Source organism: Saccopteryx bilineata, chromosome 6 (genome assembly GCF_036850765.1).
Source record: "Saccopteryx bilineata isolate mSacBil1 chromosome 6, mSacBil1_pri_phased_curated, whole genome shotgun sequence".
NCBI lineage: Eukaryota > Metazoa > Chordata > Mammalia > Chiroptera > Emballonuridae > Saccopteryx > Saccopteryx bilineata.
The window spans coordinates 72,856,378-72,880,544 of record NC_089495.1 but is presented as its reverse complement, the minus strand read 5'-3'; the positions used below and the strand labels follow the sequence as shown (position 1 = coordinate 72,880,544).

Sequence of the window (24,167 nt, the reverse complement as noted above, 5' to 3'; positions counted from 1 at the left end):
GGTGTTTAATGAATACTCTGTAAATTAAAGGCTAAATCTCAAACCAAGCAAGGCCCTATAATCACCCAGCTAGATAAAACATTTTGCTTTCCAGCTCAAACATTCTGAGACACTTGAGTGAGACCAGCATAAAGAAATCTGGTATCTTCTAAATCAGTGGTCCCCAACCTCTTTTGGGCCACGGACCAGTTTAATGTCAGAAAATATATTCACTGACCGGCCTTTAGGGTGGGACGGATAAATGTATCCTGTGACTGAGACAAGCATCAAGAGTGAGTCTTAGATGGATGTAACAGAGGGAATCTGGTCATTTTTTAAAAATAAAACATCGTTCAGACTTAAATATAAATAAAACGGAAATAATGTAAGTTATTTATTCTTTCTCTGTGGACCAGTACCAAATGGCCCACAGACCGGTACCGGTCCACGGCCTGGGGGTTGGGGACCACTGTTCTAAATGGTCTCCTTTAGCCAACACCTATCTCCTGCTCATGGCATCAGCTTAGTGAACCATGGTGAATTACAGCTATTAACATTCTTGGTCACATCTTATATTTAAAATACCTAAAATTTTCAATTTTTTTTATGGACCTGGAAAATTCTTTAATATATAATCTTCAAGACTCCCTCATTGAAAGAGTTACAAAAATATATAAACCTAGGCCCATTTAGTGATGTAAATAAAGGTGAAGAACTATAGTTATCTCACCGTATTCTATACTCCTTTCAGAGAGTAAATACTCCTTTTGGACTATAATTAAAGCCTAAGATTTAGTTCTTGGCATAAAAGAAGTACCAAAGTAAAATTTTTATATGGAGACTCTTTGCAAATGTGTTTGACACTCTACAAAGGCAATTTAAGTAAGCTGCAGAGAGAGAAAAATATTGAGGCCTTTAATAAATACCTCCCATGTCTTCATGAGAGAGGAAGAGCAGTTGGGAGTGAGCTGCTAACTTTCTTTCTTACAGTGCTTATCCCAGGAAAAGTTGTATAATGAGAGACAATAATTAAAGGGCATCAAATATATGGTGATAAAGGAGACTTTGGATGGTGAGCAAATACAATACAATTCAATATACAGATGACAAATTATAAAACTGTACAGCTGAAACTAATATTATTAACAAATATCACCTCAATACATTTAAGTTTAAAAAAAGAGACAGAAATACCTTGATCCCCCAAATCTCTGTTTTCCCCCTTAATCTGCTCTGTAAAGAAGTGTTATATTTATTCCTTAATATTGTATACAACAATGGAAAATAAATTACATAATGACAGCATAGATAATTGTTTATATTCAAAATTTGTGCTATGACTCAACATAACACGTAACTCATATTTTCTCCCCAAAATTTTGAAATCTACATTTAAAAAAAAGCATTTTGAGTTGCTATGGTTAACCATTTCTTTTTAACATTTCACACTGTATCCACAGAGAAGTGATGATTTTTCTTAGTTAACTCCAGCTGCTCATAAACTATAAAATTATAAGGGCTTCCTTCCATTGCAACTGCCATAGAAAGGGTTTGAAATCAAGCATTTGCTTGACGCTGAAGCATTTGGCAGGCCTTCTATAAAAATCTTCTTTTCACACTTTGACTCACAGCTCTTCATCTTATACCACAGTGTAAGAGAAAAGATGCAAGAGATGTGGTCTTAATTAAAGAATGAAATCTATTTTTACATCCTTCAGCTTGGTAAGTTTATGGGCAATCTGAACTTCTTTTATTGGATCTTCAAATCTTGCTGATGACATCAGTCAGGGTAAACAACCAAAGCAAATATACATTTTGTACTTTACATAATCTGGAACTTCTTATTTTGCTTTAAATATTACTATAGACGATTCAAGATTAGATTTTATAATCCACCCTACCAAACTTGGTATGTGGCATTGTTTAATAAAAACAACAAAAATTCTATGAAACCACTAATAATAAGGTTTATTAGATGGTTCACTTTTAGACCACTCTGGGAGAGCACTTCTTTGAAGGCATGCGTAGCTTTCAATTTTGAGTTATCTGTGTATAGTCGTTACATTTGTAAGATACTAGTTTCTCCTCTTTCCTCAGGTTCAACCCCATTCCCATTTTTTCTCATGTTAACTAGGGTCCAAAAAGACATGGGAGGGGGTATGGGGGAAGTGGCAGGGGGGAAAATGTTTTGACAGAGCAAAGACACAGTATCTTTGCTGTATCTTTCACTCCTGCAGCAGACAGGAGTGAAAAGGCCAGAGGAAGTGAGATGTTCATCAGCCTGAGAAACTAAAGGTAACCACGTTGTGAGAGAAGAAGCAGATCTGTATTAGTTTGCTAGAGCTGCTGTAGCCACAACCACAGACTAGGTGGCTTGAAACAGAAATTTATTTTCTCACAGCCCTGGAGGCTAGAAGTCCAGGATCAAAGTGTCAGCAGGGCTGGTTCCTTCTGCCTCTCTCCTTGGGTTGTAGAGGGCTGTCTGCACCTGTGTCTTCACAGTCTCTTCCATCTGTGTGTGTGTGTGTGTAAGTCTAAATTTCCTCCTTTTTTATTTCTTATTTATTTACTTATTTTAGAGAGGGGAGAGAGAAAGAGGGGGGGGGGAGGAGCAGGAACCATCAACTCCTATATGTGCCTTGAACAAGCAGCCCAGTGTTTCAAACAGGCGACCTCAGCATTCCAGGTTGAGGTTTTATCCATTATGCCACCACAGGTCAGGCTTTTTTTTTTCTTTTTTAAGCAAGAGAGAGAGGAAAAGAGAGGGATAGACAGAGACAGACAGCAAGGGAGAGAAAGGAGAAGCATCAGCTTCTTGTTGTGGCACTTTAGTTGATCATTGATTGCTTTTTATATGTGCCTTGACCTAGTGATCCCTTGCTCAAACCAGTGACCTTGGGCTTCAAGCCAGCGACCTTTGGTCTCAAGCCAGTGACTGTGGGTCTATGATCCCGCACTCAAGCCAGCAACTCTGCCCTCAAGCTGGTGAGCCCATGCTCAAGCTGGCAACCTGGGGGTTTCAAACCTGGGTCCTCAGTGTCCCAAGGCAATGCTCTATTCACTGCACCACCACCTAGTCAGGCTTAATTTCCTCTTTTCATTTTTTTATTAAAAAAATATTTTTGTTTATTCATTTTAGAGAGGAGAGAGAGAGCGAAAGAGAGAAAGAGAGAGAGAGAGAAGGTGGGGAAGAAACAGGAAGCAACAACTCCCCTATGTAAGCCTGGGGTTTCAAACCTGCTACCTAAGCATTCTAGGTCAATGCTTTATCCACTACACCACTACAAGTCAGACTAAATTTCCTCTTTTTATTAGGATACCAGTCATATTGGATTAGGGCCCATCCTAGTACTTTATTTGAACTTACCTCTGTAAAGACCTTATCTCCAAATAAAGTCACACTCTGACATAATGTTTAGGACTTCAACAATGAATGATGAGTGGGGAGGGGGCACAATTCAACTTATAACAATATCTCAAAGTAAGTAAACAAAGCCAGGGTTGGGAGCTGTATAAATAAACAAATAAATATATATATGTTTAATTCAGGGATGAAGTAAGGCAGGTTCTGGGAAATTCACAAGAACAGAGGTGAAATGTCCATCACTGGCTTTGTTGAGCTTTTCTGTGTGGTTTTGGTGCCCACTGTGTACCCGGATGTGGGTGGAGCTGACTGCCTTACAGGTTTAGGGTTTAATATTTTCCTCTTAGGGCTCCTTTAGTGTCTTTCCCAGAGCTAGTTAAGGTAATAACAGAGGAGCAAAAGAGAATTTAAATTAATTTAGTTTAATTCCACAAGTATTTTTGAAGCAGCTACTATGTATTGATATAAGGAGATGGTCATGTGTCATGTGTCTCTACTTAAGTTGTAATGAAAAAAGGACATTTAATTCATCCAAGGTTAGCAAAGGAGGGAAGATCACTTCCTGGGGGAAAATCCTAATTTCTTAAGATTCACATTCTCTTATGCTTTCTTACTACTTACCATGGCCAACTATCCCAGTTTGGCCTTCCTAGGAAACTGGATTATGGAATATCATGACACTATACATTTTTATTCCATTATCACCAAGTATTTATTTAAGTGTTATTTTTGTCATTTTTATTTTTTTTAAGTGAGAGATGGAGAGGCAGAGAGGCATAAAGACAGACTCCTGCATGCATCTGACTGGGATCCAACTGGAAAGCCCCCAACCGGGCAATGCTCCGCCCATCTGGGGCTGCCGCTCCGCTGATTGGCAACTGAGCATTTCAGCGCCTGAGGCGAGGCTATGGAGCCATCCTCAGCACGCGGGACCAACTTGCTCTAACGAGCCATGGCTGCAGGAGGGGCAGAGAGAAAGAGGGAGCGAGAGAGAGAAGGTTGAGGGGGAGGGAAAGAGGTGGAGAAGCAGATGGGTGATTTTTCTGTGTTCCCTGACCAGAATCGAACCTGGAACTTCCACAGGCCAGACCAACGTTCTGCTGCTGAGCCAGCTGGCCAGGGCCAAGTGTTATTTTTAAATATTTAGAAAAGATCATTTAATGCCTAGGCTATTAAGATAGTACAATGACTCTGGAGGCCAATAAGGTGGCTCTGGTAAGTAGTGAAGGACCATAAGGGTGTAGGCAAATGAAAAACCTTCTGTCTCAATTTCTGAATTTAAAGGATGTGATATGGGAGGTTTTGTTACAATTTTGGCAGTTATGTTGAGAAAGTCATTTGGAATTTTGTATATTCAGACTACAGGATCAAATGATTTTTGTACTTCTGAGAGATTTCTGTTGAGATTCTATACTTTTTACATATATTAATTGGCATGTTTCCTACTAAAAATGTACAACTAGTATTTTAAATGTAAGGTGTAAGTCTAGCTATGGAATGCTGACTTTCTTGCAGATTTATCAGTTATCAGTGGTTTGGATGTTATAAAAAAAACGAATATTGAATCTCATTCTACATATAAGAGAATTTTTAATATTATTTTCATCTTTATCAATATTAATTTTGTAAGAGTCTGTATACTGATTCCACTGATTCCACACAAAATAACCTTATTTAAATCTACTAGTTAAGATCAAAAGGGAGATTTACATAAACTGGAGTTAATTCTAAAGATGTGAAAATTTAGTGCAGAAAGAAAAATGAAACAGTAGTCCCTCAAAATTTGGAATCAATAGTGCCGACTATTATTTATTTATGCTTATTCGTTTCACCTACAATTGTAGTCATTGTGTCCACAAATTTTATTTACAGTAACTCATTTACTCTCACTGCAGCCTTACAAGGTTAGATATTATTAGCCTAGTTTACAAAAAGGAGCTTAGAAGAGTTGTCAAACTTATCCAAGAAAAGTAGGGGAATAGATCACTCTGACTCTTAAACCATACTCCTAATCAACAAGGTTCATGACAAAGCCTTTCTAAATTCATGGGAAAAAAAATGCAAGAACTGCCAGTATTATAAAGATACACTGTAAATAACTCATATATAAATAACATACCAGAAGATATTTATTATATCTTATGAAAGTGTTTCAAATCATAAATGTAGCCTAAGATTTAAGAATCTAGTTGTCCCATTTATCCTGCATAATATGCATGGTAATGCATTTATCATGAATTATTAATTCAAATTTTGGGTTGATTTTTCATGTTTCTGTAATCCGAAAAGCTGGAATAAAGTTTCTAATTAAATATCCAAGAATTGATTTCAGATGGGCAGGTGGCTCAGCCTCAAATCTTGACTCTTTTACAAATTAGTTAATTGGCCTTGAAAAATGCACTTAGCCTTTCTGAGCCCAGATGCTGTCCTGAAAGATTTTGTGAGGTCTGCATGAGATAATCTGTATGGAAACGCACAATTAGTACTTTGTGACACAAAGTACTACACACTGAATGTTAGCTGAATGTGAATATCAATTAGTTGTTTCTTTTCAGACCAGGTTTCTCAAACCTTTCAAAACCTAGTTCTTTTTCTCACATCATGCTCTCATGCTTGAGTTATATAGGTTAATAGCGCAATGTTAGGTTTTCATTGTCCCAAATCCTTACATCACAATGAGTGTGTCTAAGATTATGTACTGATTTGTAAAGTTTTAATTCTGTTTCTTTGTTTTCTAAAATTATATTGTAACTTGCCCAAGGAAATACAGATATGTTTACACATATAGTATATATTTATATTTATATATTTCTTTCTCTATAGAGATCGGGAGCTGGAAAATTTAATTGAAGTAAATTCTAATGTATATAAAAATAAAAATGAAAGGTAAGGCTTATTATAATTTACTTTTGTTTTATGAATTCCATATGAGCCTGCATAAATTATGTGAACTTGAAATATTTTCTGAGGAATTGAACTGAACTATAATATGGTATTTAAATATAAATACAATCTCAATACCAAAAAAATATACAAGTACAATGTATCAGTAATAAGCTGATATAGAAGAAAATTAACAAATTCTGACTAAAATCCTGCTGTTCTACTGCTTAGTGTAAAAGGCATCATGAAAATTCAAATTTCTGCACTTGGTCTGTGAAGACTTATTTTTACTTACTGTTGCTTGGTAGGCTTTCAGTGGTGCAGAAAGCACCCTGAGAACATCTTCCTTGGATACCTAGTGCTAAAAGAATACACAAATCTATCACAGCTACAAAACAGGTCCTAATTTTGAAATTTCTCTACACTGCACAGTATAATGATTTTAAATCTATTGGACCCTGGTAGCTTTTACACGAAAGCTTGGGTAGAAGCTGTACTTTATTGCTGTTACACACTCTTTAAATTAAAAAAGTATTTAAAAAATTTTCCATGTGTAGCAATTCTCCCCCCTTCTACATGTGTGGGGAGAGACCCTAAAAACAATAGGGTGCTATTTTGTATCTTCTTAAGGTGCAGCTGCCTTTTCTGTTAAAAAACTTTTTTTTGATGTAAAGAAATGATATTGTTGATATTTTGTGCAAAGAATAGAAAATCAGGAAAAGAACTGGGTTACTTATCTTTTTTCCCAATGTGTATACAAGTTTCTTGTATCTAACAAGTAATTTCTTTCTGTTCCCTTAATTATCTGCCTTCTTTTTTTGTGTGGTACTAAGCGAGCTTTTGATAAAATGAGAGAGTAAATAGGATCTATTTTCAATGGGATCTATTTATCCTGGAAAACATTCACTATTTTGGAAGCAGGACTGGGCTTAAAATTAACCAATCTCATTCAGATAATGCTTGGTAGTGATCATGGTAAAAAAAAAAATACAAGTAAATTATTTAGTATAATTTAGGAATTTCCCACTTAATATGATTTGAGAGGTGCTCCACTTTCAGTTGAACTTGCTCATAAAATTGGGTTTTATTGGAAGGACATGAGATAATAGAGTTTCATCAAAATTCAAGAGCAGGAATGGTAGCATGACCAACTTCACAGGAGGCCTGAACTGGAAGGTTGTTTATTCTTGACCAGCAGAGCAGACATTCCATTAGGAAAACCTGGACATTAACATTCATTGTTTTTTGTTTGTTTGTTTTGTTTTCATTAAAAAAACTTAGTGGCCCTGGCCGGTTGGCTCAGCGGTAGAGCGTCGGCCTAGCATGCGGAGGACCCGGGTTCGATTCCCGGCCAGGGCACATAGGAGAAGCGCCCATTTGCTTCTCCACCCCTCCGCCGCGCCTTCCTCTCTGTCTCTCTCTTCCCCTCCCGCAGCCAAGGCTCCATTGGAGCAAAAGATGGCCCGGGCGCTGGGGATGGCTCTGTGGCCTCTGCCCCAGGCGCTAGAGTGGCTCTGGTCGCAACATGGCGACGCCCAGGATGGGCAGAGCATCGCCCCCTGGTGGGCAGAGCGTCGCCCCCTGGTGGGCGTGCCGGGTGGATCCCGGTCGGGCGCATGCGGGAGTCTGTCTGACTGTCTCTCCCTGTTTCCAGCTTCAGAAAAAAAGAAAAAAAAACAAAAAAAAACAAAAAAAAACAAAAAAAAACTTAGCTACTTCCTGAATGTTAGCTTCTGCCTATATTCTCCTGCTCCTTTCTCTACTTACTGGCTTCCTTATTTTCTACTCTTTGATAACCAAGAACATTTGCTGCCTCTCGTTTCTGCTTGCTCACAACGTCAGTTTCCTCTCCCTTTCCATGGTATGTTTGGCGCCCTTTCCAAGGGGCTGTGGGTGTAGCCATCTGTATAGACAGTAGGTGTGGAAATGGAAAACACCATGGGGGACTCTAATGTGCACACTCTCTCCTTTCCCTTTCTGCAATTTTATCTGTGCCTCCTGTTAGACATAATCCATCTATCACATACACCTTCACAAAGGCACTCCCTCTCTCCCCAGTGGGAAGGTGATCATCACATTTATTTATTATTTTATTTATTTTGTATTTTTCTGAAGTGAGAAGCAAGGCAGAGAGACAGACTCCCACATGCGCCTGACTGGGTCCACCCGGCATGCCCACCAAGGGGCAATGTTCTGCCCATCCATTGCAACCGGAGCCATTCTAGTGCCTGAGGCAGAGGCCATAGGGCCATCCTCAATGCCTGGGCCAACTTTGCTCCAATGGAGCCTTGGCTGCGGGAAGGGAAGAGAGAGACAGAGAGAAAGGAAAGGGGGAAGGGTAGAGAAGCAAATGGGCGCTTCTCCTGTGTGCCCTGGCCTCTTAAGAATCAAACCTGGGACTTCCACAAGCCAGGCCGATGCTCTACTGCTGAGCCAACTGACCAGGGCTGATCATCACGTTTAGTTATGGATCCTGGAATTCTGTTTCCAGCTGGTATTTATTCTCCTTCAGTTCTGTCCCAGTCACGTACAGGTATGATTTCTTGTAGTTCTGCTATTTACAAATGAAATAGTAAATATAACCACTGCCCAAGCATTGACAGAACAACTATAATAAAATTTCTCATTTGAAAAGAGTGAGAAAAGAAGAAATCCTTGGCTTCAATTTTTATACCTATGTATTATCACTACAGAAAGGAAAGTTCACTTGAATCTCAAAAGGAGTCAATAACAGAAAAAACTAAGGATCGGAGCGTAAGAGAAACCATCAGGTTAGTAAATTAGAATGGTGGAATGAATCAAGTATTCTGGCATCAAGTTCCTCTTTTTATTTTTCTACAATAATTCTTTTTATATATTTAACATATTTAATTTTTACAAGCATTCAAGACCTTGACAGTTTTATAGAAGTAAACCCTAACACATATGATACAAAATGATAAGCTCTTAATAAGCTTTTATTCTTTATGCAAACAAGATTTATAAAGTTTGCAGTGATATAGATATTTATCAGTGAAATTGACTTTGCTGTTTAATCTCAGGTTGTTGAATTAATAAAACAATGGAAAGCTGTATAAGAATCTGGGACCAATCTACTAAAGAGAGACTTGATTCACTTTATGAATATGTTTACTTTATATACTGATTGGATGCCCAAGTAAATATATGTTTTCTCATTGGAATATTCACAGAGTTGTGCAACCACTATCACAATCTATTTTAGAACATTTTCATCACCTTGAAAAGAAATCCCATACCCATGAGAAGTCACACATCATTTTCTGCCAATCCCTCAGTGCAGGCAGCTACTAATCTACTTTTGGTCTCTATGAATTGCCCTATTCTGGATAGTTCATATAGATGGAATCATACAATATTTGGTCCTTCGTGATTGACCTCTTTTACTTAATGTTTTCAAGATTCATTCATATTGTAGCATATATCAGTATTTCATTTCTTTTTATTGCCAAATAATATTCCATTGTATGGATCTATAGTATTTTGTTTATTCATCAATTTATGGTCATTTGGGTTGTTTCCAGTATTGGATTGTAATTCTTGTTGTGAACAATGCTGCTATAAACATTCATATGAGTTTTCTATGAAATATGCTTTCATTTCTTTTGGGTATGTACCTAGGAGTAAAATTGCTGGATTATATGGTAACTATATTTAACAATTTGAGGAACTGACAGAGTATTTATCAATCAGCTGGACCATTTGCCATGCTCATTAGCTGTGTGTGAGAGTTCCAGATAGGAAAATTTCAAACTGAGTTTCCACTGCAGGAAGCACTTTCTCAAGATTCTGTAAGATCCAACACAATGTTTGGGTTTATATTTTATACAGTTGTTATTTAATTAAGAAACAAAACCATGACCGTTAATCAGAACCTACAATTTTGCAATTTGTTTCAATGAAGGATAACTTAACAATAAAGGTATCAAGGGACAAACATTGTGAGTCATAAGTTCTCTTTTATGAATATTGTTCAAGGCATTTGAGAGGAATACTTTGGCAGAGAGTCCTCTGTTACCCTGGTTCCCAGACTTTAGTGTACATCAGAATGATCTGCTGGTTCAGGGTCCATGTTTTGAGAACCTGTGCTCATTTGAGTAGAATGTTGGACTGCTCAATTTCTAAGCAAGTGATTCTCAACATTGACTTGCGTGTTAAACTCAACAGGAGAGATTTAAAAGAATCCCAGTGCCAAGCTGTAGTTCAACCAATTAAATCAGACTATCTAGGCCTGACCTGTGGTGGTACAGTGGATAAAACACTGACCTGAAACACTGAGGTCGCTGGGTCAAAATGCTGGGCTTGCCTGGTCAAGGCACATATGCGAGTTGATGCTTTCTGTTCCTCCCCCCTTCTCTCTCTCTCTCTCTCTCTCTTCTCTCTAAAATGAGTAAATAAAATAAAATAAAAATAAATTAAACTATCTGGATGTGGGATCCAGCAGCATTTTAATAATTTTATTTTTTTAATGGGGTGACATCAATAAATCAGGATACATATATTCAAAGATAACAAGTCCAGGTTATCTTGTCGTTCAATTATGTTGCATACCCACCACCCAACGTCAGATTGTCCTCTGTCACCTTCTATCTTGTTTTCTTTGTGCCCCTCCCCACCCCCTTTCCCTCTCCCATTCCCCCCTCCCCCCTCGTAACCACCACACTCTTATCAATGTCTCTTAGTTTCACTATTATGTCCCACCTACGTATGGAATAATACAGTTCCTGGTTTTTTCTGATTTACTTATTTCGCTTCGTATCATGTTATCAATATCCCACCATTTTGCTGTAAATGTTCCAATGTCATCATTTCTTATGGCTGAGTAGTATTCCATAGTGTATATGTGCCACATCTCCTTTATCCAGTCATCTATTGATGGGATTTTTGGTTGTTTCCATGTCCTGGCCACTGTGAACAGTGCTGCAATAAACATGGGGCTGCATGTGTCTTTACGTATCAATGTTTCTGAGTTTTTGGGGTATATACCCAGTAGAGGGATTGCTGGGTCATAAGGTAGTTCTATTTTCAGTTTTTTGAGGAACCACCATACTTTCTTCCATAATGGTTGTACTACTTTACATTCCCACCAACAGTGTATGAGGGTTCCTTTTTCTCCACAGTCTCTCCAACATTTGCTATTACCTGTCTTGCTAATAACAGCTAATCGAACAGGTGTGAAGTGGTATCTCATTGCCGTTTTGATTTGCATTTCTCTAATAGCTAAAGAAGATGAGCATCTTTTCATATATCTGTTGGCCATTTGTATTTCTTCCTGGGAGAAGTGTCTATTCATATCCTCTTCCCATTTTTTTATTGGATTGTTTGTTTGTTTGTTGTTGAGTTTTATGAGTTCTTTGTATATTTTGGATATTAAGCCCTTATCTGAGCTGTTGTTTGAAAAAATCATTTCCCATTTAGTTGGCTTTCTGTTTATTTTGTTATCAGTTTCTCTTGCTGAGCAAAAACTTCTTAGTCTGATGTAGTCCCATTCATTAATTTTTGCCTTCACTTCTCTTGCCATTGGAGTCAAATTCATAAAATGCTCTTTAAAACCCAGGTCCATGAGTTGAGTACCTATGTCTTCTTCTATGTACTTAATTGTTTCAGGTCTTATGTTTAGATCTTTGATCCATTTTGAGTTAATTTTTGTACAGGGAGAGAGACTGTAGTCCAGTTTCATTCTTTTGCATGTGGCTTTCCAGTTTTCCCAGCACCATTTATTGAAGAGGCTTTCTTTTCTCCATTGTGTGTTGTTGGCCCCTTTATCAAAAATTATTTGACTATATATATGTGGTTTTATTTCTGGGTTTTCTATTCTGTTCCATTGGTCTGAGTGTCTATTTTTCTGCCAATACCATGCTGTTTTGATTGTCATGGCCCTATAATATAGTTTGAAGTCAGGTATTGTAATGCCCCCAGCTTCATTCTTTTTCTTTAGGATTGCTTTGGCTATTCGGGGTTTTTTATAGTTCCATATAAATCTGATGATTTTTTGCTCTATTTCTTTAAAAAACGTCATTGGAAGTTTGATGGGAATTGCATTAAATTTGTATATTGCTTTGGGTAATATAGCCATCTTGATTATATTTATTCTTCCTAGCCAGCAGCATTTTAAAAAGCACTAGAGGTTATTTTATTTGTTGTTAATGTATTGTCTATTATTATGGTTTTGAGTATTAAAAATATAGTAGCATCAAGATAGAATTTGCTTTTTAAAGTCTATCACCATCTCATGAAAAAGAAAAAAGGACTTAGAAACTATGACAAGACCCTAGGAGACTAAAGAGACATGATGATTGTGTGGAAGTGGTAGTCTGACTTGGCTTCTGGAAGGGAGAAAGGAATCAATGGGAAAATGAATGAAGTACAAATGAACTCTGTAGTTTAGTTAAATGCATTGTACCGACGTTCATTCCTCAGTTTTGCCAAATGCACCATGGCTATGTAAGATGTTAGCACTAGGAGAAGCTGGGTGAAGGACATGCAGGAATTCTTTGTATTAGTTGTGCCGTTTTTCTATGTATTTTAAATTATTCCAAAATAAGAGGTCCATTTAGGGCCATATATGATAAACCATCAGCTAACATCATATTAAATGGCACTAAACTGAAGGCTTTCCCCCTTAAATCAGGAACAAGACAGGGTTGTCCACTGTCTCCACTCTTATTTAATGTGGTACTAGAGGTTCTAGCCAGAGCAATCAGACAAGACAAAGAAATAAAAGGCATCCATATCGGAAAAGAAGAAGTAAAGGTATCACTTTTTGCAGATGATATGATCCTATACATCGAAAACCCCAAAGAATCCACAAAAAGACTACTAGAAACAATAAGCCAACACAGTAAGGTCGCAGGATACAAAATTAACATACAGAAGTCAATAGCCTTTCTATATGCCAACAATGAAACAACTGAGAAGGAACTCAAAAGAATAATCCCCTTCACGATTGCAACAAAAAAAATAAAATACTTAGGAATAAACATAACAAAGAATGTAAAGGACTTATATAATGAAAACTATAAACCATTGTTAAGGGAAATCGAAAAAGATATAATGAGATGGAAGAATATACCTTGTTCTTGGCTAGGAAGAATAAATATAATCAAGATGGCTATATTACCCAAAGCAATATACAAATTTGATGCAATTCCCATCAAACTTCCAATGACATTTTTTAAAGAAATAGAGCAAAAAATCATCAGATTTATATGGAACTATAAAAAACCCCGAATAGCCAAAGCAATCCTAAAGAAAAAGAATGAAGCTGGGGGCATAACAATACCTGACTTCAAACTCTATTATAGGGCCACGACAATCAAAACAGCATGGTATTGGCAGAAAAATAGACACTCAGACCAATGGAACAGAATAGAAAGTCCAGAAATAAAACCACATATATACAGTCAAATAATTTTTGATAAAGGGGCCAACAACACACAATGGAGAAAAGAAAGCCTCTTCAATAAATGGTGCTGGGAAAACTGTAAAGCCACATGCAAAAGAATGAAACTGGACTACAGTCTCTCTCCCTGTACAAAAATTAACTCAAAATGGATCAAAGATCTAAACATAAGACCTGAAACAATTAAGTACATAGAAGAAGACATAGGTACTCAACTCATGGACCTGGGTTTTAAAGAGCATTTTATGAATTTGACTCCAATGGCAAGAGAAGTGAAGGCAAAAATTAATGAATGGGACTACATCAGACTAAGAAGTTTTTGCTCAGCAAGAGAAACTGATAACAAAATAAACAGAAAGCCAAGTAAATGGGAAATGATATTTTCAAACAACAGCTCAGATAAGGGCCTAATATCCAAAATATACAAAGAACTCATAAAACTCAACAACAAACAAACAAACAATCCAATAAAAAAATGGGAAGAGGATATGAATAGACACTTCTCCCAGGAAGAAATACAAATGGCCAACAGATATATGAAAAGATGCTCATCTTCTTTAGCTATTAGAGAAATGCAAATCAAAACGGCAATGAGATACCACCTTACACCTGTTCAATTAGCTGTTATTAGCAAGTCAGGTAATAGCAAATGTTGGAGAGGCTGTGGAGAAAAAGGAACCCTCATACACTGTTGGTGGGAATGTAAAGTAGTACAACCATTATGGAAGAAAGTATGGTGGTTCCTCAAAAAACTGAAAATAGAACTACCTTATGACCCAGCAATCCCTCTACTGGGTATATATCCCCAAAACTCAGAAACATTGATACGTAAAGACACATGCAGCCCCATGTTTATTGCAGCATTGTTCACAGTGGCCAGGACATGGAAACAACCAAAAAGCCCATCAATAGATGACTGGATAAAGAAGATGTGGCACATATACACTATGGAATACTACTCAGCCATAAGAAATGATGACATCGGAACATTTACAGCAAAATGGTGGGATCTTGATAACATGATACGAAGCGAAATAAGTAAATCAGAAAAAAACAGGAACTGTACTATTCCATACGTAGGTGGGACATAATACTGAAACTAAGAGACATTGACAAGAGTGTGGTGGTTACGGGGGGGAGGGGGGAATGGGAGAGGGAAAGGGGGTGGGGAGGGGCACAAAGAAAACAAGATAGAAGGTGACAGAGGACAATCTGACTTTGGGTGGTGGGTATGCAACATAATTGAACGACAAGATAACCTGGACTTGTTATCTTTGAATATATGTATCCTGATTTATTGATGTCACCCCATTAAAAAAATAAAATTATATAAAAAAAAAAAAAAAAAGAGGTCCATTTAGAAAATATCTATCATCCTCTAAACCTACTTGAAGAGCAAAACCCATCAGTTTGTTGTTCTGCATTCCAAATTTATTTATTAACATTTGGTTTTTAATCACAATTATAAAAATTAAATCTTTCATGAAGGCACCTCTTGATTTGCAGATGGTTACCTTCTCATTGTGTCCTCAGATAGCCTTTCCTTTCTATATGCACACATCAGAGAGATCTCCGATGTCCCAGTCCTATGGGTTCAAGGCTCCATCCACCCTTATGACCTTACTTAAGCTTTATTATCTCTTTATAGGCCCTGTCTTCAAATCACACGGGGGGTTAGGGCTTCCATATATGAATTTTGAGGAGGGGGACACAGGTCAGTTCACTACTATTTGGAAATTATTTCCCTCTTCAATTTGTAGTTTTTATAAACCCATGATATTTGATTTTACATTGCTAAAGACCATGCAAACACATTTTAAACTAACAACCTTTGCCCTTTGAAGCTGTGTATTTGTTAAAATTGGGTTTTGTATTGAACATTTTTTTGAATATATAAATTAAGTTTAATGGAGTAATATTTTTTTTTTGGTTTGTTTTTTTTTCTGAAGCTGGAAACAGGGAGAGACAGTCAGACAGATTCTCGCAAGCGCCTGACCGGGATCCACCTGGCACGCCCACCAGGGAGCAACGCTCTGCCCACCAGGGGGCAATGCTCTGCCCCTCCAGGGCATCGCTCTGTTGTGACCAGAGCCACTCTAGCGCCTGTGGCAGAGGCCAAGGAGCCATCCCCAGCGCCTGGGCCATCTTTGCTCCAATGGAGCCTCGCTGCGGGAGGGGAAGAGAGAGACAGAGAGGAAGGAGAGGGGGAGGGGTGGAGAAGCAGATGGGCGCTTCTCCTGTGTGCCTTGGCCGGGAATCGAACCTGGGACTTCTGCACGCCAGGCCGACGCTCTACCACTGAGCCAACCGGCCAGGGCATAATGTTGATAAATAAGAGAACATAGGTTTCAGGTGAACATCTCCATGGTCTTTGAACTGTTTATTGTGTTGTGTGCCCATCACCCAAAGTCAACTAATTTTCCGTCACTACGTATTATACATTTTTAAATTTGAATATTTCCAAATAATTCTTAGCTAGGTTTATTATTCCTGGAATGACATATTTTAATAATCACCTTAGCAAAATTTTTTTTTTTCTTTTTTTTTTTTTTTTTCCATTTTCCTGAAGCTGGAAACAGGGAGAGACAGTCAGACAGACTCCCGCATGCGCCCGACCGGGATCCACCCGGCACGCCCACCAGGGGCCACGCTCTGCCCACCAGGGGGCGATGCTCTGCCCATCCTGGGCGTCGCCATATTGCGACCAGAGCCACTCTAGCGCCTGAGGCAGAGGCCACAGAGCCATCCCCAGCGCCCGGGCCATCTTTGCTCCAGTGGAGCCTTGGCTGCGGGAGGGGAAGAGAGAGACAGAGAGGAAAGTGCGGCGGAGGGGTGGAGAAGCAAATGGGCGCTTCTCCTGTGTGCCCTGGCCGGGAATCGAACCCGGGTCCTCCGCACGCTAGGCCGACGCTCTACCGCTGAGCCAACCGACCAGGGCTTAGCAAACTTTTTAATAATATTAAGCCCACTTTCTCATTACTCAGTATCATTTTAACTTGGCTGTATGTTTTGTGAAACATCTGCCTTAAAAATAGAAGATGATTTTCCATAGGCCAGAGATGATAGTATGTGAACAAAGGTTCTCCTCTTCTTTAGGAGCTTTTTGGAAATGAAAGGAGCAGTCCATCTGCAAATGAGAAGGCGCATAAAGATCTAAACTTCCCTTTCGGTTTTCCTGTCTTTTCTATTTCAGAGTTTACCAACATGGAGGAGGGAAAGGAGCTAAATATAAAGCTCTTGTAATTCCTGTGTTAGAATGTTTCTCAGTTTCATAGGAAAAAGCAAATATGCTTATAATTTGTTAAAGCATAGTAACATTTGAAAATTAGCAGAAATCTAGGTCAGACTTCTTCTGCAATCTTCAAAGTATTGCTTTCCATTAAAACATAAAATGAAAACTGGAATTTCTCTAAGCAACCCCTGGATAATTTTCATTAAATTGATAAGCTTTTAGATGTATGGTACATGAAAAGCTTTCTAAAACGGCACTGCTGCTGTGAAAATGTTAGTGGGACTAATTTGAGATGGTGCCTGCCCTAATGAAAAGTATTCCATCCTAGCTCTAGATAACGTATCACCTACTTATATAGAGATGACCTTTATGGTATGACAGTGATCTCTGTGGAGAGTAAAGAACATGTACACTATTTGTGTACCTGTGCAGAAGCCAGGCAAACATAAAGAGGTTCATGTTACTTGAACAGAATTTTAATAAAAAATATTAATATGTAAAAATTCTAAGTGGCTTTGATTTTAAGTACCAAATACTTGTTTTGTTTTTTCAGGCGAGGTGGCCAAGTCAGTGGATCTACTGATGCTTTACATAGCCTATCCACCAGAAGAACCACTGCCCAGTCTTATGAAGGCAGGAAGAATTTCAGGTATTACCTAGGTGAATTATAAAACAAATGATAGAACTGTTCTGTTTTTAATAAACATCACATATACAACCTGACCCTTCTTTGGAAATACAGAAATTTCTAATATTATTAGTGGCTAAACAGGCTTACAAAAAGCTGTTGAGTTAACACTTTGGTCATTGGTAAGGTGTGAGATCCAGAGAGAAAAGTGTAAAATACAATTTTGCCCTAAAATCTCTACAATTTAAAAAAAAGCATTTATTTTTATTTTTATTTAGATAAGGTCCATTTTTGTTTGAGATTTATGGGGCAAGTATTGTTTAGAAATATGAATGGAACATTAGGGAAATAAATACTAAAACATATTACACAAATCTTCAAAATAATCTTCATGTTGTATAGCAGATTTTGTGAGTGACCAATTTTCGTACGATTATTCTGGAAGTAAACCAGGTCAGTGGAAGGGAGGAACAAATGGGAGACAAGAAAATTTTACAGAAATGGATTAATACCATTTAAATGTTTATATGTGTAAGGCCAGTAGCCACTGCCACCATCACAGCCGCCTGGTCCATACAGGTTTGAATTTGATTTGGACAGACAGTAATGAAACAATGGAGCCAAGAACTGGTGGGCCATTAGCTTTAATCCTAGCTTGCACTCAGCGGGCAAGAAATACACACAATGGGAAAACACTTCTCTTTCCATTCAGGATTCCCAAAGCCACTGACTTATCTGAGTTTCCTAGAATCAAAGGTTTCTACCTCACCAGCCTTATTCACCTCTGTTCCCCATCTCCTTCTCTGCACAAACTCTGCACAAACTGGCTTCTCCTTCAGCACTCTGCCATCTTGGCTGCTTCTCCTCTCCTCCACGTGGCCTTTCTCTGCTCTCTACCAGCATGGGCTCCTCTGCCCCATTTTATAGTGTAGAAATCAAAACCTTTAATCCAATATATAAACAAGGAAGTCTCTGATACAAAGTCACTTAGGATGGGAAAGGCTTAGTTTTAAAACTAAGCCTTAGGCTATAATGACCCTGCCTGCTTATAGCCTGTCCCCCACACCCAGTGCAAACTATAAGCAAGCAAACATATATATCATATTTACAAACTTATTTGACCAACAATATGTCAAAGGTTATATAATTTCAAAGTAACATAGCATTTTTGCATTGGCTTGAGTAATAACCTTGCTATTTTAATTATTTTTGTAAATAAACTTTAAACATAAAGTAAAATAGTTTTTCTTAGCTCCAATGCTGACACCAGTCCCACAGGACCGAAGGATACCGTTGTGTACACGAGAACATATGTGGAAAATAGGTACTGGAAATTTATTTAAAATATTTTGCTACATTTATAATTTTGAAATGATTGTTTCAATGTGTAAGAAGAAATGACATTATTTTAGCTATGCTTGCTTTTTTTCAAATAGAAGACCATTTAAGAGTATGTTGGAATCTAGGTATGTAATTATTTATAATGTTTCCAATATTAAGTAGTTGTCAAATAATCATAAAATGTCATTTGGTGGACCAAATAATATTTAACATAGCACATAACAGGATAGCCATTTGTAAGTTTTTGTATATGTTTATGGGAGAATGTGACTATATGTTTACAGTTAGTTTTATAAAACACACAAAAATTTTGGTGCTAATTTGGAGTTGCCCTTTAATTAAGTGGTTTGTTCCATCTGCTATTGTTTACCTCTTATCTGAAATAAGGAGTGTAATTTTTCATAGCTATAGTCTAGCCCAAATTACAGGGAATTATTATCCCATAAAGTCTGCTGGTTGTGTGATGGATATTGAGAAATATGTCAACCAAGGTCAAAGATGCACAATCTATTTCCTTTCCAAGGGGGATAAGAACAAGAATGAGTCTAACTGTGTGGTACTGCAATGGTGGGGCGTGCAAATCCAGATGTAGGTGACACCTGTTAATCAGAACCCATTTCAAAGAGACCAAAGAGCAGAGCATCTGGGAGGGCTTCTAGGGGGAGGAGACTCAAGGGAACTCAGTAGTTGCAGTGTCAGAAGGTGAGCAACCATCCCCCCCAAAAAAGGTTTCTCAACCCTACATATAATTCATCTTGTAAAATGCACCTCCCAACTTTGATTTTTCTGATTAATTCATTTCTCCCTAAAATCTACAGTGACCGTGCAGTGTAGGACAGAGGCCCTAGAATCAGACTCAGGATTAAATCTTTGTCATTTACTGAACATGTGGCCTTGGCAAAGCTATTTGACGTCTTTGTCTCAGTTTCCTCATCAATAAAGTGGCAGTAATAATATACATGTGATGCATAAATATGTGCAAATTCTTATTTAGTGTCATGGGTTACGTGTTCCATAAAATGGATGCTATTTCTGACAGCAGTCTGCCAATGGGCAGTTTGGTTGGAGGGAAAGAGATTTTTCCTTAAAAAAAAAAAAATCCCAAATTAGGGCCGTGGAGTTATCCCTCACACTGTGCAATAATAGGGACATATTGCTTCCAGTCCCAATATACTCATAGGCGGCATCTGTACTTGGGAAGCAATTACAAGCAGCCAGTTGGTTCGCACATGACAGATTCCATTTGTCTCCAGGGGAGAGTGACGTTTCCAAACTGGAGCAAACTGAGAAAGGGGACAAAAAGGACTTGTTTAAATTACACTTTTTTTTTTCTTGCTTCTATGCTAAACTACTCTTTCTTGGATGTTTTCAATGAAAATTTCTATAGCTTCGTGTAAAAGTTCAAGAGTCTTCTTACTGGTGCGTGTGTGAATGTGCTCACTCTCGCTCTCACTGCATGCATTGCCTTTATGTCAGACACCCACAGCTCTCATCTGGTCAATCAATGAGCGAGGTGCCAGTGTAAATTTCAACTTTATTTTTTTGTTGTTTTTTTTTTGTTGTTGTTGTTTTTGTATTTTTCTGCAGCTAGAAACGGGGAGAGTCAGTCAGACAGACTCCCGCATGCGCCCGACCAGGATCCACCTGGCACGCCCACCAGGGGCGATGCTCTGCCCACCAGGGGGCGATGCTCTGCCCCTCCAGGGCATCGCTCTGCCACAACTAGAGCCACTCTAGTGCCTGGGGCAGAGGCCAAGGAGCCATCCCCAGCACCCGGGCCATCTTTGCTCCAATGGAGCCTCGGCTGTGGGAGGGGAAGAGAGAGACAGAGAGGAAGGAGGGAGGGGTGGAGAAGCAAATGGGCGCTTCTCCTATGTGTCCTGGCTGGGAATCGAACCCGGGTCCCCCGCACGCCAGGGCGACGCTCCACCGCTGAGCCAACCGGCCAGGGCCAAATTTCAACTTTAGATTTAAATCATTTAATTAATTGAAATCATTTAAATAATTAGCATTTTATCCTAACTACTGGACTAATGACTTATATCAATGTCAGCTGACTTATATCAATGTCAGCTTATATCAACTTGGGAGTGGCTTGTGTATCAATACTTCTTCAGATTAAAAAGTATTAGTTTATACATTGTCCTTGCTTGTAACATCACAAAGAATATAATAAAAAGGCTGCATGAGAGGGTGTGTGTGCTTTCTCACCTGCATACGGGTATACACATTAATACTAGAGTGGTAACCCAGTTCTCACATGCCCATTTGTGTTGTTTCTAGTAAATCACCAAAGGACAGCTATCCTGAGAATGTCTCTCGAAGATACATACAAACTGTTTATTCGACTTCAGACAGGTAAGTGTGTCTATATTCCCACATATAAAAGTCTATATACCATACTTGTATGTATTTTATATGTATATTATTATTGTCTATTGTCCTTGGAGATGGTGCTCTGATGGTGATTATTATATATAGGGTGGGGTAAAAGTAGGTTTACAGTTGTGTGTATGTGAAGCACACAGTCTGTTCTTGTATGATTATTTATTAATTACTGGATTGTTTTCCATATGAACAGCTGTAATCCTACTGTTGCCCCACTCTGTATGTGTGTGACATACACCAATTCTGCATCCAGGAATTTGTTCCTGGGCTTCGGGCTGCTGCTAATGCACTTTATTCCAATAGAGCTTTCAGTGCCGTACAGCTGCCTCCCAGGCCAGGCCCCTCCTGTTGCCAACTCCCAGGAGTCCCCAGTCCTGCCACATTATTAGAATCTAAGTTTCATTGCAGCCCTAGACTGTGCCCTCAGCCCTCCCTCGTTGTGGTTTTCCAAAGCCGTCTCACCTTACGAACAGCTGCGTGGATATGCTGCTATGACCCACTCTGGGTCCACACTCAGTTCCCAGGAGGGGTTTACAATGAATATCAGTTTTGTGCTAGTAAACTGACCCCAGGCTTTTGCTATTGGTGATCATCTTTTACCATTTAATGTTCAGTGCGACACGTAGATGACAGTGATGAGAGCGTGGCCAGCATATTTTCAGTGGAGGAAATGAACATAAATCATTAGCATTTTATCCTAACCGCTGGAAACCAGCTGTAACACAAATGTCTGATATTCTACGTATGGTGTTTCCCTCAGAAGGGACTGGAAATAAGGTTCATTGAGGGTAAAGACATATTTTTATGCACAATCTAATTTTCTAATGCAGTACATGGCACTCAATAAATGGTTTCCGAAAAAAAAAAAATGAACCTATGTTCTGTTTGCTAAAGGAAACATGGATGCGTCAAGCATCAAAATCATATTCCCTTTCAGTCACTTTTATAAAATCTTGCCCATTACCAGTGCTCCCTGTGTATCTTGAGGCTTTGCTCTTTGAAGAATGAAGTCATGTATACATTATATACAAATAGTGCCTAGGTAGCCAAATACCGGGGCTAGATTCTTCCTAATACTTTGAAAAGATCTTTGACTAACAGTATGACTTTAATAAGAACACCAACATCAGAGCTTTCCCTGGGTTCATATATTCACTGTTAACTTAAGGAAGGAAAACATACTTCACAAAAGTATTGCTCTTAATATGAAGAATTTCAGTCCTGTTCCTCGAGTGGTCCTTGAAATGTTTCTTAGTCATCAGAGCAAAAGTCAATTTTCTGTTAAGACCAGCCAGTCAAACATCTTTCCCTGTTGATTATTCTTTAAAATGAGCCATGACCCTAGAGTTCTTCCCTACGCACACTAATCCCATTTAAGGTGGCTTCCCACTTTACAGGATAAAGACTAACTCCTCTGCACATTGTTTATGGGCTTTCAGAACCTGCTCTTGCATACTGACTCCTGTTCAGTCACTCCAGACACCTTTACTGTGTAGCACTTTGGAACAGCCTGTTCACTGTGCTTGGAGCCCCTTCATGCCTCTCCCCACCTCACTGAGCTCACCTTGAGAGCTCCTTGATTTTCAACTGTAACTCACCTGACACTTTTTCAACAAGCCTTTCTTGCCTTCACCGTAGGGATTAGTTGCTCCCTTGGCTGTGCTCTCCTAACTCTATTTACGTGTCTATAAGATGCCATGATCACCAAATCACACACCTGGCTACCCTAGTGGACAGAAAGCTTCTCATTGGAGGAGATTGTCTCTTCTTTATATTTCCAGCTCCTAACTTAGTGCCTCTGGAATGCAAAGATGATAGAGAGTGCCTGTTGTCTACTCTTGTAGTGCTTGCATGGGACATTTAAGTGTATCTGTACATATGTATGTATATATATATAAATAATCCATATATAAGAGGAAAAAATTGTTTTATATTCATAAGGGTTAGTTAGAAGTTACTAGAATTTACTGAACATGTAAAATAAGACAAGATTATCTATTCCAATCCCTTTCCTTTCCCACCCCTCCTCCCTTCCACTTTCCATCTTCTCTGCTTCTTGTCCTGGGCTGAATGATAGGATTGTGGCTCCTGGGTATGATTAGTTCATTTTAACAAAGTGAGCCCGGCCATCCTCATGGGCAAGCCCACAGGTGGCACAGTGACTCTGGGCCATGCTGCCTTTATTCACACTCTGCCACTCACTCACGGCCGGATAGGCACCTTCCATGCCTTAGTTTCCTATTCTGTAAAATGATGATAAAAACAATAGTTTCTGCTTCTCAGAGATGTTATGGAGAATGAGTGAGTTTATATACACAAAGTGTTTGGAAAATATACTATGCATAGTAAGCATAATAGCACTATAGAAGTATGGTTTTTTTTAAATGTCACCACCCCATTATACACCAATTCTGGAAATTTCAGGCTGCATGCCAACACCCTGAAACTAGTAAAGTCCTCAAGGTGCTATTTAAAACACTCCTAAGATCTTCCTAAAGGAAAAGAATCACACAGTTATTGGCTTTTCTTAAAACTCTGGTGTGACCCAAGGTCTTTTGGAAATGTTGAACATTATTTTTCCAAAGTAAATAATAAAACTCTTTTTTCTTCATCAAATTTGGGAGGGGTGTTATATCATATTGGAGAATATCAATTGTGTCATAAAAAGTAGCTCAGTATTCTGAGTCTTATAATGAATGACACCAAGAGAGTGTCATAGGAGAGAATGTTGCTAGACCCTAGAATCTGGAGCACCACAGACCCATCATTTATGAATTTATTAGCATACTGCTGAGTGGATTTCTATTTTTGTCCTATTGAATGTTTTGAAAGTTAAATTTTATATTAATCTACAGTATAATTTTTCTATGATATATGTAAATTAATAATTGAAAACTCTCTTTGAGCTTCAAGGGGTACTTATGAATTAGTT

At 38.5% G+C, this 24,167-nt stretch overlaps 1 protein-coding gene across 11 annotated transcripts in view; it reads left to right on the top strand.

The window, feature by feature from the left end:
- SCEL (sciellin) overlaps positions 1 to 24,167 on the top strand; it is a 134,149-nt gene that overhangs the window by 103,394 nt on the left and 6,588 nt on the right. For 9 of the 11 annotated variants that reach the window (XM_066235764.1, XM_066235767.1, XM_066235768.1 and 6 more), the window contains 5 exons: positions 6,167 to 6,229; positions 8,920 to 8,997; positions 17,432 to 17,527; positions 18,759 to 18,830; positions 21,131 to 21,205. In XM_066235764.1, coding sequence (XP_066091861.1) covers positions 6,167 to 6,229; positions 8,920 to 8,997; positions 17,432 to 17,527; positions 18,759 to 18,830; positions 21,131 to 21,205 — 384 coding nt within the window. The remainder of the gene's footprint in view (positions 1 to 6,166; positions 6,230 to 8,919; positions 8,998 to 17,431; positions 17,528 to 18,758; positions 18,831 to 21,130; positions 21,206 to 24,167) is intronic. The other 2 variants (XM_066235769.1, XM_066235774.1) reach the window with 2 other exon arrangements.